At 51.1% G+C, this 13,078-nt stretch overlaps 1 protein-coding gene and 1 long non-coding RNA gene across 5 annotated transcripts in view; one reads left to right on the forward strand and one right to left on the reverse strand.

Annotated features, from left to right (window-relative positions):
• UNC5A (unc-5 netrin receptor A) overlaps window positions 1–1,246 on the reverse strand; it is a 61,979-nt gene extending 60,733 nt beyond the window's left edge. For 2 of the 4 annotated variants that reach the window (XM_077895431.1, XM_077895430.1), the window contains exon 1: window positions 1,084–1,239. In XM_077895431.1, coding sequence (XP_077751557.1) covers window positions 1,084–1,153 — 70 coding nt within the window. In that variant the 5' untranslated portion in view covers window positions 1,154–1,239. Of the gene's footprint in view, window positions 1–1,083 lie in introns of all 4 variants that reach the window. The other 2 variants (XM_077895427.1, XM_077895429.1) reach the window with 2 other exon arrangements.
• Window positions 363–10,414, forward strand: LOC144312561 (uncharacterized). Its single transcript, XR_013378062.1, has 3 exons — window positions 363–680; window positions 9,947–10,001; window positions 10,107–10,414. It is a non-coding gene; the product is annotated as an uncharacterized LOC144312561 (long non-coding RNA).
• The last annotated feature ends 2,664 nt before the right edge of the window (window positions 10,415–13,078 follow it).

The following is a 13,078-nucleotide window of genomic DNA, read 5'->3' on the forward strand; positions in this document are numbered from 1 at the left end:
CACTCATAGATCTCCAATCAGTCTGGCTTTGCATCTCAGGAACCCCAACGCTCCCTTCTGACCTCTAGGATTAACAATGGCCTGGCCATGCTGGGAGGCATCCCCCAGGTTCTCTGGGTAGCAAGAATCAAGAATTGTTGAGGTGAACCCCATGCCCCCTTAATCACACAAATGACCCCCCATCCCAATACACACATAAGCTCAGCTCTGTTAAGTGAATGGATGCAGCCAGGAGAGATCAGGACGCCCTAACAACTCAGCCTAGGTGTAAGCTCAGGGAGAGCAGACAAAGGATGCAGGGGAACTCCCCCCACCCCAAGGGAGGTGGGCTGAGAGCCTAGTTACCAAGCAGGTTAGGGTGGCCAACGGGACATGAAGGGAGGAGGAAGGGCGGTGCAATGAAAGGGAGAAGGGAAAGCAGCGGCGGTGCCACCTTACACAACTCTGGCCCCCCCACGCACTAAGGAAGCTGGGAGCCACGGCCCTGGCCAGGGGCCACGGGCCCTTGATTGTGCGGCTTGCAGGGGCCGGGGTCGGCTGTATGCGTCTCCACGCCTGTGTGTGCCTGTGCGAGCGTGTGGCGGGGACAGGGGAGGACACTGTGTTCTGGACGTGGGCAGAGGCCAGGTGCCCAGTGGGAATCGTGAGTAGCTGTTTGGGTCCGCTGCTACCGGTAAGAGGTATCTTAAACCCCCTCCTCATTTTCCTGGGCACTGGAATGTGGTCAAAATCCGCTAATCTGTGACCCTCAAAGTCAGGCTCCCCGGGCGTCGATCCAAACCCTCGATTCTGCTCTGGGGCCGGGCAACCTGCAAACTTCCCCCGCCCGGAGGCGTGGAGCGTTTACACTCCCCAGCCCCGCGCGCTGACAGCTGCTCCAGCGCTTGGCAGAACCCAGGCTTCCGGGGAAGCGCGCGGGGAAGCTAAGCAGCAGCGAGGGGCCGCCCCCGCGTCCCGCCTCGCAAAGTTTGGCCTCGGGGGGCTCCAGCCGGGTCCGGCAGAGCGGGTCAGGGACCCCCGGGGCGGCGAGCGTTCGCGCGCACAGTCCCCCGCAAACCTCCCCAGAGCGCGCGCGTGACTCACCCGAGCGGTGGAGCCAGGAGGCGAGGGCTATGCCCAGGAGCGCTGGCCACAGGCCGGGCCGGACGGCCATGGCCGCGGGCGGGCGGGGGCCCCACAGGCGGGAGGGCGGCTTTCAGCGCCTCAGCCCAGAGCCCGGCCCGGGGCGCCGCCGGGGCCCATGCCAGCGGACTGCGCTGCCTCGGGGCGGCCGGCTGCGGGGCGCGCGCGGCGCGTGGCTCCCCTGGGCACCGGAGCACGGCAATGCAGCCGGGGCGGAGCGCAGCGCCAGCCGCGCCGCGCACCGAGCCAGCCGCCGCGCGGAGCCCGCAGCCGGGGAGCGGGCCGGCGGGAGCCTCAAAACCCGGACTGGAGCACTGGAGCGGGGCGGCGGCAGGGCGGGGCGGGAGAGGGGAAGGAGGGGCCGGGCCGCCCCACGCCGCGCGCGCGGGCCACCCCCAGCGCAGGGGATCCCTCCCGGCGTGGCCCGAGGCTCCCCCGGGGAGGGGGTTGGGGCGGTGGGCGGGGAGGCCTCCCACCGCCCCGCGCGGTCTCCAGGGACAGGGTCTGGAGTCCGAAACCCGGAGCGGATCGGTGCTCCGGATCCGGGCTCTCCCAGGCCTGCCAGCCTGCGCACAGGTGGCCCGGGAGGGGCCCAGGGCTGCGGCGACCCCGGCGCGGCGCCAGCCTGCAGAGAACGGCCTGGGGCAGGGGGGCCTGGGCAGGTTCGGCTGCAGTCCTGTCCTCTCCCCCACCCCGCCCCACTCCCCGCCTCCCGGCAGTGCTCAGAGGCAGTCGGCGTGCTGCGGTACGCCACGGCCCGCGGCGTGGACGGGGAGCTGCGGGAGAGCGCCCGGACCCAGGTCCTCAGGCACCGGCGCTCGGCAGGCCAGACTCGGGGCCACCCGCAGTCCCAACCGTGTAGCCTGGTGGACCCCGGTGTGACCCAAGGTTTCTCTAACCCCGTGGCGCCGTTCGCACAAGGAAAACAACCCCAGGGCACAGCGCCTCAGACTGGGCGGGCGGTGTTTGCGCGCTGAGCGCGCAGGGCCAGAGCCGTGGGCGTGAAGGACTGAGCCGGGCTCTGCAAGCTGTGGAGACCAGGGGTAGGGGCTAGGCGCCTCCACCTCCCCGCTCTGTGACCTTGGGCGCATCACGTTGTCTCCGGGAGCCTCCAGCAATGACCGCTGCTGGAGTCTCCAGCTCCCCACCCCCATTCCCCTAATCTGGTTAAAGTAAACACAGAGTTGCCTTGAAGGAGAAAGGAAATGGCAAACGCATAACGTATACACAGGGCGAATGGTCAGAAAAAGAGGGGGTCCTACTCTGGGTCTGAAGAAGGATGAGAAGGGTGAGGGCAGGGTCACAAACTAAACCACCTACAGGGACCAGTTGATAATATAAATTGGTGCTGCACGCTGGGTGATATAATAATGGTCTACGCTTCCACAAAGAGATAAGAGCTCTCTTATATTTCTTGAAACCACGAGGCCCTCTCTTGGTCTGTCGTTTGTTTCTCACTTTTGATAGAGAAGGGTTATGAAAAAATGTTTTGCTTTTCTCTTACTTTTCTCTTTCTTGTATAAGAAACATCAGCCAATGTCCAGATACAAATTAATGGACCCTGGGTGTCAGTGCCAAGGAGGCAATGGCAGCATTGGAGACTAGGCATAGGATCCCATTGCAAGGCATAGCTGGCTCTTCTCCTCCAGGTGCCAACTGGTGTCGAATTGGAGCCCAGTGTGTCCAGAGCTTCCAAATTTTCGAAAGAAGCCACTGTATGTGAAATCTTGGGGTTTAAAGATATTAACTAAAATTAATTAATTAATTAATTTGTTTGTTTGTTTGTTTGTTTTTACACCTCACGTGAGCCCAGATGAAAATGTCCACAAATGTCCAACAGCCTCCAGGTTTTGAACTCTGCTTTGGTGATTGTGTGTATGTATGTATGTTGTGTCTATCTGGTCTACCCAACTGGAGTGTGTGTGTGTGTGTGTGTGTGTGTGTGTGTGTGCATGCCCAGGCTACTCCCTCTGACAGTATGCCTCACTGTGCTCCCACGGAAGAGGTGGGTAGGAGAGGTGAAACCTTAGCAGGTCCATTATTTACGGTACCTGGTATAAGAGAGATGGCTAGAAGCTGGGGTTTCTAGCCATGGGCACTGAAGAGGACAAGGAAGTACTGGGATTGGGTCTGGGATGTAAGATGATATCATAATGGTCTGTGCTGGACTCCGCTATGTCCTTGCCTACATTTATAATTTGATCCTCGCGTGCCATCTTGTTAAATAAACATCATCATAACCATTATACAGATAAGGTAACTAAGATTTAGAGAGAAGAAGTGCCTTATGCCCAGGCCAACCATACTCAATGGTTGCAGGGCTAGCTAGGGATGGTTCTAGGGGGCTTTGACTTCAATGCCCATGCTCCTTATATTTCCTCTTTCTGCAGTTTCTGCTCTGGGACTAAAATTTGGGAATATAGTTTGGGGAACAAGAAAGGAAAGGGTCTCTTCACTTCATTTGGTTCCTGCGTTTACTTTGCTGACCTTCTTTCTTCAACCAGAGTAGAATGGTCTGTGTAGTAGTCAGGATAGACTAGGTTATATCATAGTAATGAACAGTTCCCAAATCTCAGTGGCTTCAATCAACAAAGGTTTATTTCGCATTTGTTCATCAAGGACACAGGCTGACAAAACAGCCACTCTCTGAAATATCATTTGTCAGTAAAGCAGAGGAAAAGAGAGCACTAGAGGTACATCCACCAGCTGTCAATGGCTGAGCCCTGAAATGACACATCCCTTCCACTGACAATTCGTTGGCCATAGCTGACCTTATGGCGCCATCCAAAAGGGCCAAGAAGTGTAATTCTCCTCCATACCAGCAGCTGAAATATGAAGAAAGCAGCATTAAGGATGACCACTGCCTTCAAACCAGCATGATTTGGCCCCTGCCTACCTCTGTGACTCTGCTTAGGCCCTAGCCATGGTGGCTTCCTTTCTGTTTCTCCAGCAGCCAAGCTCATCCCCACCTCTGGACTTTCCCATTTGCTTTTCTTCCTGGGATACTCTGTCTGCAGATCTTCACATGGCTGGTTCCTTTTGGTCACTCAGGCCTCAGCTCAGCTGTCCCCTTCCACTCGGTACTCAGGGCATGTCAGGAAAAGGAGCAGGGATGCCCTTGCAAAGATAAAGAGTAAATGTCTCACCTGAATTCTGCTTAAGAATCCAGACTGGAGGGCTGCCAGGAAGTGCTTGTCTCAGGCTCAAAGGTAGATGGTCAGATAGGAGGGCTTCTAACATCTTTAATCTTCCTTGCTTTTGAGTCCCAGACTCAGAGGGAGGGAGAGGCCAGACCCTGGACCTTCCAACAAGTGTCTGTGGCCCCCTTGCTATATCCCAGTGACCATGCTTGAATTTCACCTCCAACTGCTCGGCCAGCTAGGAATTTCACCTTGGAATCTGCCCCTCAATAGATTCACCTTCTGGAGCCTAATCAAACCTATCCCCTCCATGTTTATTTCTGTTATTCAGAAGACTCTTACTCCTTTTTTTTTTTTTTTAACTTCAGAAGACAAAGTCTGGGTCTGTCCTGAATTTTCTCTATTCATTCATTCATTCATTCATTCATTCATTCATTCATGAGAGACACACACAGAGAGAGGCAGAGACACAGGCAGAGGGAGAAGCAGGCTCCATGCAGGGAGCCTGATGTGGGATTTGATCCCGGGTCCCCAGGATCACATTCTGGGCTGAAGGCAGGTGTTAAACTGCTGAGCCACCCAGGCATCCCTGAATTTTCTCTCTTTAGATCAAATCATTCTGCTTCTGCTACTGACATAGCAATAGAGTGCTGGGGCCCTGTCCTTGCCACCCTGGCCCCCTACTCCAAGTGCTCTCTCTGAAGGCTGCTCCTCTGATGGCATCCCTTGAAAGGAATTGGCACATCTCCTGCCCACATGGTCTGATGCATTAGCAAGGTCCCAATCAGCTGCTGATGCCCACTGGATGGGGGGATCTCTGAGCCCACGGTGAGGCCATCCCTGACTTGGAGATGTGCCAGAACCTCTTGTGATGCTGGTTAATATGCACATCTTCAGGCTCTGCCCCATCCTGATTCTGATTCAATATGTCTGGCGAAGTGTCTAGGAATCTGTGCTTTTACCCCCATTCCACCCCCTACCAGCTATTTCTACTGGTGCCAGTGGTCTAAAGACTGCGATTTGAGAAACATTGCCCTATGTCTTTGCCACAGGTGCTGCCAACAGCTGGATGTTCCCTATCTACCCTTGGGACACTGGCTTTCTGAATTTAAGGACAGAGACTTCAATTCATCCCAATTCTATCCCATTGTATTACATCTAATCCCTCTTTCCTATATGGAGCCCTCTCAGGATGTGGAAGCTGTTGGCCAGGGTACTATTTTCTTCAGCTTCTTTTTATTCCTAGATGAGATTGGGAAGCCATATATACTTTCAACCAAGTCTTAATAAACAGGTGGCTGAGGGCAGGACCAAGGAGAGCGCCTGACGGCTTTCCCCACTCCAGACTACGTGGTAAGTTGCACTAGGGCAATAAGTCAATATCTCTTTCATCTCTCAGGACACCTCTAACCACACCGTCCTTCAGCTCACACCTCACTGCTCCACCCACAAAATAAACAGAAAGACCCTGCAGAGTCCCGGATTACTGAGCCTCCAGCTTTGTCCTAATCTACCAGCTCAATAACTAAAACAAGAAATTAGTTCAGCAGGCTGGACTTGCTCTTGGTGACCACACATTGGCTTTGATAGGCCCTGCCTTGATCCAAGGATCCATATTTACTCACTGCTCAGCATCCAGCTTCCATCTTCTGGAAGCAGAGGCATCACCCTTCCCCACCATCAATGTATGAGATGCATGTGGGGCTACCCTACCCCAGTTCCAGAGGATAGCACATACTTCAGACCTAACCATTCAGTATCCACTGTTCTTTGAACCACAGGGATTCACTGAGGGATTGGTATATGAACCCAGGCTGCCTCTTTTCTGGGATTTTTGTTAGAACTAAGGAAATAATTTCTTTTCTTGCTGAACTTGGAGCAGAAAAGAGGAGATCCTGGAACTGCCACTGTGTGAGGAGCACATGCCTTGAGACTGAAGCCTGGGCAGGAAAAGCAGAGCCTGGAGAAGAGAGAGACACTGTATATTGGTTCATCATTCAAGCGCCCTGGGTCCAGATGCTCCTGAAGCTGCCAGATATACCCCGGACTTTTCAGTTACATGAACCAATAGATTCCCCCTTTTGTTGTTTAAGCCTATTTGGGTTTCTGCTATTTGTACTTTAAAAACTGATATGGATCATCTTTTGTAAAAACAACAACAACAACAACAACAAATATTTACTTGAGAGAGAGTGAGAGAGAGCATGAGCAGGGGGAGAGGGAGAAGCAGGCTCCTTGCTGAGCAGAGAGCCCAATGCAGGGCTTGATCCCAGGACCCTGGAACCATGACCTGAGCCGAAGACAGATGCTCAACCAACTGAGCCACCCAGGCATCCCCAGAATCACCTTTTACAAAAATCTGTTCTAGAGCCCTGCCCAAGATGGAACAAGCATTTTTTATTGCCCACTGTTTGCAAGATTTAATGTCACTCCACTGGGGAAATTGAGTCTGTGGGTGAAGACATAGATTTAAGTTAGGGTGAAAGCCAGGTCATAAGACAAGTGAAGAATGTGTGGGGGTTAAAAGGGCAAGAGAACTAGAAACAAGCTTCTTCAGAGGACCCTCAGCAATATCCGGACCAGTCCCTTCCTCACACAGAACCCCAACACTGAATCCAACATACACACACATACACACACACACACACACAGTATGCCAGCACCCACTCAGTCTGCTTCTAACTCAGATGCACTTCCCTTACCCAAATCACACACATGTGCAACTGAAAACAATCAATAAAAACATTTCCCCCCAAAATACTTACATACATGTAAAAACACTTCCACATATCCCCCACTTCCTTCATACACAGCCTATTGCATTCCCCGTGCTGCCCTGTGCTACTGAAAACTTTGTGCCTGGACTTCCCCAGTGCTGAGCATAGGAATGGAGATCGCCTTGCCATGGCACCTCCAGCGCCCAACATTTCTTGTGATCTCACCTTGTGCCCAGCATAGGACTAAGATCCTTAACTGCTTTATCTTTTTCAATTCTCACAACTCTTTATGAAGCAGATGTTATTATCATCCACATTATATAGATAAAAAAACTAAGGCACAGAGAGGGAATGTAAAGTGCCTAAAGCCACTCAGCTTGTAAGAGATGGGACAGGATTTAAACCTAGACGATGCCCCAGAAAAGTTTGCTGAGTGAAAGAATGTTCAGTTTAACAAATGGCTTTATTAGAGACACATGTACATATGATGTATGTGCTATCACAGACACATAGCACACAAACTCAGAAACACATGTAGAGAAACATACACACCCAGGGACAACCTTTCCAGCTTCATGAGCTCCATGGCATCCTAGATTCTGAGGGGCTACATAGCCCCCATTTCTGGTTTCCCTACTGGGCACTCTTAGACAGGCTTGGTGGTGAGACATTCCCTGCTAAGGGGCCCGTTGAAAAGGAGGGGGTGGGGAATCAACAGGAAGGGGCAGGAGGAGCTGAGGAGGAGGAAGAGGAGGAGGAGGAGGAGGGGATTGGACCAAGCGGAAGCCTGGCACTGTGCCCTCTGCAGATGACCTGATGAGCATTTTGCAGAGTTAATTTCATTAGCGTCTCTGGGAGATGAACAATTAGCAAGATGCTCTGATGCCTTTAAAAGCTTAAGAGAGGGAGAAGGATGCCTTCTTGGCTTCCCCATCAAACCACAGTGCCCCTCCTCCTCACTCTTTCTCCATGCTCCCTCCATCATGCTCCCTCCACCTCTTACCCACTGTCATCCCATCTTCCCCTCTCCTGCCATCATACCTTCACAGTGTCATTTGTACTACTACCCCCCCCCCACTCCTCAGCCACCATGACTGCCCCTCCCTTCCTTTTCCAGGCTCCCATCTGCCCCTTGCCAGCCCTTTGCTGGACCACCGCCCACAGTGCATCAATTGGTCCCCTGTGCTCTGATCACTCAGACATCCAGGGCTGGGGCTGGGCACTGGTCCAGGCCTCCAAAGTGGCACAGCTATTCTTTGGCACCCACAAAGGGCAGGGCCACGTAGGTGGTCTCTGGTTTTGATTGATTTTGCTACCAGGTCCTTGGCAACTCCCAGACAGGTTTCCAACCCTTGATAGCTTGGAACTCCCATCCCAGTTACAGGGCTGGTCTGGTGGGCAGGGCTGAAGTAACTGCCTCCTCTCCCGGGGCTTGGCATATTGAATACCCAGGACTAGGGGAAGTTGGGGCTCCCAGAAGGGGGGCCCAGATTAGTGTGGGGGGCATCTGTAGCTCTATTGAACAGATGGAAAATGGGACTCCAGACACCTTGGATCGGTGTTTGTTCCAGACTCCAGCTGCATGATCCTCATCTTGGGGACACATTCCTCATTTTGCCTTACTTAAGTCTTAAGTCTGTGGGCTGAGTTCTGGCCCAGCTGCCAGCCCCCTCCAGCCTCTTTTGGGGAACCCTGGGACAGTCTGATATTGGAAGGTATTGCTGGCTGGATCTCTTCCTTTGTGGGTTGAGATTCCAAGTTCTCTAGGGTTAGGAAGGGTCTCCAAACAGACCTCCTCTCAGACTAGATGGTCCCTGATGGTTCTAAACTCCCTTCCATTCCATTCTTAGTCCTCAGTCAGGGCATCAGAATCCCTGGGAGCTTACCAAAACCTGGATTCCCAGACTCTTTCCCCAGCCTACTACAGGATCTCTAGCCCTTGAGACTGGGAACCATGGCACACAGCATCAGGGGGTCACAGACCTCTAGAGCCAGAAACTCTTGCTCTATATCATGCTTAGGTGGCAGTATGACCCCCATGGGGTGGAAATTTTCCTTTGGGAGTGGTGGTAGGTGAAAAAAATGGGCTCATTCTCTATATAAAGCACAGATCTATATGTGATACATAAAGAGATATATGGTGTATCTGTAGTATACAATTCAGAGAGGGTGCGAGTCAGAATAGTGTCTACAAAGGCTCTTTATGGGGGTTATAGTGAAAAATAAGTTGAGAGACAGCTCACCACTGAAGGATCCTAAGAAACATAAGAGCATGACACACGCCTCACACTCCACACCTGGACATATACACACACACCCCGGGGTGTATATACACACACATACATGCGCACACATAAATGCATCAAAAATCTTCTCTCACACATATGCAAATACACATGCTCCTGTCTTCACCCTCCCACACAGACATCAGGAGACTCCAATAACACTGCATTAGTGAAGAGAAGACTAGGTTAGGATTTTAATAAGCTTGCAAATAAGTATATAAAAACCCTCTTACCAGAACTTCTATGCTTCTTATTAATGTGATATCTCTGGCCTCACACTTCTTGAGAACAGAGAAGCCATGTGGTCCTCTTCATGAATGTAGGTGTGTTTCTGAGATGGTGCATGTTCTGTTCATGGCTGTGAAGGAGAATGTGTGTGGTGTGCTAAATGTGGGGTGCTGTGGATGACAGGTCAGTAAGGAGAGTGTGTGTGCGTGTGTGTGCACATGCATGTGAAAATACTTTGGAATTATTAGCCAGACACAGTCAACTTACAGAGAATTCAGTCTCTAAATTCTCTCTGTTCATCATTGTATTACTTACCTTTGCTAATACAGTGCATAATCCATAAATATCCTCTGAATAAGTGAATGAATACATGAATGCAATTTTACAAGGCATCTTGACCTCTATCCTCTTCATGAAGCCTCATGTCTTAGTTATCACTTTGCTCATTTTACAGATGACAAAACCCCGGCTTGGAAAATTGAAGGTAGCACCTGTGCCATCACCATCCAGTAAGTGATAGATGAACACAAATCTTGTCTCCAGGCTATCCTGCAGATGCTTGGGAGACCCAAGTGGGGTGGCCCAGTCTGACTTCTCTGTCTTATCTCACCTAGGGTCACTTGCAGGAAGGCTGTGGAAGACGGACCGTGTTGGAATCCCACATCCACAGCAAGGCCATCCTAACAATCCCCATCCCCTTTTCCCACCCCTCCTCTCTGGTGCCACCAGACCCCAGGCCCTCAGAGCCCACTGCCCCAGTCCCTTGAGGGCCAGCTAAAGCTAGTGCTGAGCAGATGGGCAATGTTCGCCCAGTGTGGGAGTTGTGACTCAGTCCCTTGGGGGTTGGTACATACTGTGTGCCAAGGTTAATTAAACTTGTAATTAGAAGGAGAGATGCTTAATCTATCTGGTTAATAAAATAACCCCCCTTGCATGAGTGTGTGGACACTGTCACTTGGCCACTGGAAGCAGAGATGCTGCAGCTCTGGTATTTTGGGATCAGTCCAGCAGAATTGTTCCGCACTCCCTCTGGGCATTGGCTTCCCACCCTCTCTGCTCCTCAAGTCCCGGAACAGATTCCTGGGTCTGCTGCAGCTACCTCAGAGTACGATCTTGAAGTCTCAGGTCTAGGAAGGCAGCCAGGGGTGCCCAGCCCCAGGAAGCCTCAAAGGTGAGCAGCAACATCTGCAGAGAGCACCACTAAGACAGGGTGCCTAGGATGGTGGCCCGGCTCATCTCCTAGGTCAGCCAGGACCCTCTTGTGTTCTTTTGTGTCCTTTGTGCCACTTCCTTTAAGAGTTAGGTCTGATCCTCACAGTCCAAATTACATCCTTGGTGAAGATCTTTAAAAATTAATTTTTAATTTTGCATATAAAACACAAATACCTTATTATTGTAAATTTTTTTTTAAAAAGACTACAAATCACCTTGGCCCAAATCTCAGAGATTTTTTTTTCTAAGTTGGAAACCACTGGTGAACATTTGGTGTGTGGCCTTCTGGGCCTTTCTCTGCATGTATACAGGTATGTCTGTTTATGCAACTAAACATAGTTTCGTTTGATTTTTTTAAAAAATATTTTATTTATTTATTCATGAGAGACACAGAGAGAGAGATAGGCAGAGACATAGGCAGAGGGAGAAGCAGCCTCCATGTAGGGAACCTAACATGGGACTTGATCCCAGGTCTCCAGGATCACATCCTGGGCCAAAGGCAGCGCTAAATCACTGAACCACCCGGGCTGCCCCTGATTTTTGACTTTTTACAATATGGTATCTTGCTGTATGCTTCCTTCTGCAGTGTGCTCCCTCCCCCTAAAACAGTGATGTGGAGACTTGATGTTTTCTTCAAGCAGATTTCATGGAGATGGAATTTTCCAGATAGAGAGAGGAACCTCCCTTGTTCTCAGGACCTTATGTTAAGAATGGCCTAGGATTTACATCAAGGCATCCCTTGAATGTGGGCTCTCAGCCCAGTGGGTCTACCTTGCTTCCCCACAGGTCCATTGCCCTGTCTGCCCACTATTCTCCTGGAGCCTTTTCTCCTCAGTGATTGGAATGAGCCAGTCACAGCAGTGCACCTACCCTCCCTCAGTCTCTGCTGCTGAGACACCAGGGCAGCTCCCAGAAGGTTGTCTGTGTGTAAGGCCACTGTAGACTCACATGCCAACCCACAGACCCCCCAGCTCAGGAGCAGAGTATTCAAATAAATAGAGCACCTCCCATTTCTCATATCCCAGAATAGCTCTGGAGGGGCAGGACCTTGGTGACACCTCTCCCTGGCTGCTGATGTGAGGACAAAGGTGCCCACTCACCTGCATGGCTTGCCAGGCAAAAAGGGGTAGCCAATCTCTCTCCTAGTTCCTGGTAACAGTGACAGGCAGCCCCAGCTGATGGGCACAGCAGGCAGCCAGCAAGAGTGGAGGTGTGCTCATGCAGGGGAAAAGGTTTTATTAACCTCTTAATACTCAGTTTAATGGACTTCGAAGTCAAATGAATTCAGTGACTAGAGCAGGTGGCATTGAGGCTACAGTGCATGATTTGGTGTGAAGTGAGGAGTCTGGAGGGTCTTTAGCTACCAGATCTCCAAGTCAGTTCCTAGTCTAAAAGGGGCAACTGTACATACTTTTTTTTAAGAGCAAGAAACAAGTTAGAGGGTGAGGACAAGACCAGGCAGGGCATGGGCTCGGCCCACTCTCCATCCACCCATCCACTCATCTACCCACCAACCCACCCATCCATCCATCCGTCCATCCATCCATCCATCTATCCATCCATCCATCCACCCACTCACACATCTATCTACCCACAGACTTACCCATCATCCCAACACCATCCACCATCCATTGACCATACATCCATCCACATATTCATTTTCAACAAGTATTTATTGACCTCTAATCTATGCCAGGCCCTGTACTGTGTGTAGGTACTGTTTCCTTGGATCTGATTATGCCAGTGGGGGTGTCAGGCAGGAGAGCAACTGGCAGTAAATAACCAAACCAACCAACAAGATAATTCCAGCTGAAGAATATAAAATAGGTGAGAAAGAGTGAAGGAGAGATGTGGTGGACATCAATACAAAAGTGTGGCCAGGAGATGTCTCTGAGAGGTGATGTTTCAGCTGAGACCTGAAGGATGAGAAGTGGCAGCCATTTGGAGATCTGGGGGAAAAGTGTTTTAGGCAGAGGGAATAGCAAAGTATCTAAAAGGAAATAAGCTTGGTGTGTTTGCATAAGCAAAGGGAAGACAGTGTGGCTGGGCATGTGGAAGTGGTGGGAAAGTATAAGGGGGGATGGCACCTGAGAGGTAGGCAGGGACCAGATCATAAGGGCCCTTGACACAGAGGAAGAGAATCTAAGAAAGCCAGTGGAGGGTTTAGGCAGGGGAGTGACATAATGTGATCTGCATTTTAAATTCATTCTGCTGGCTCCTTTGTATTGATGACTTGAAGGTGGGGGAGGAGGTGGTGGCCAATGGTTTCTAGGCCTCTTTCAGTTTAAAAATCCTGTCATTTCCCTGCACCTCTTCTATTCTAAACTGTTAAGGATAATCTCTCACATCTGAAAGGTATTTCACCATTTACAAA

Source organism: Canis aureus, chromosome 4, assembly GCF_053574225.1.
Source record: "Canis aureus isolate CA01 chromosome 4, VMU_Caureus_v.1.0, whole genome shotgun sequence".
NCBI classification, from domain to species: domain Eukaryota; kingdom Metazoa; phylum Chordata; class Mammalia; order Carnivora; family Canidae; genus Canis; species Canis aureus.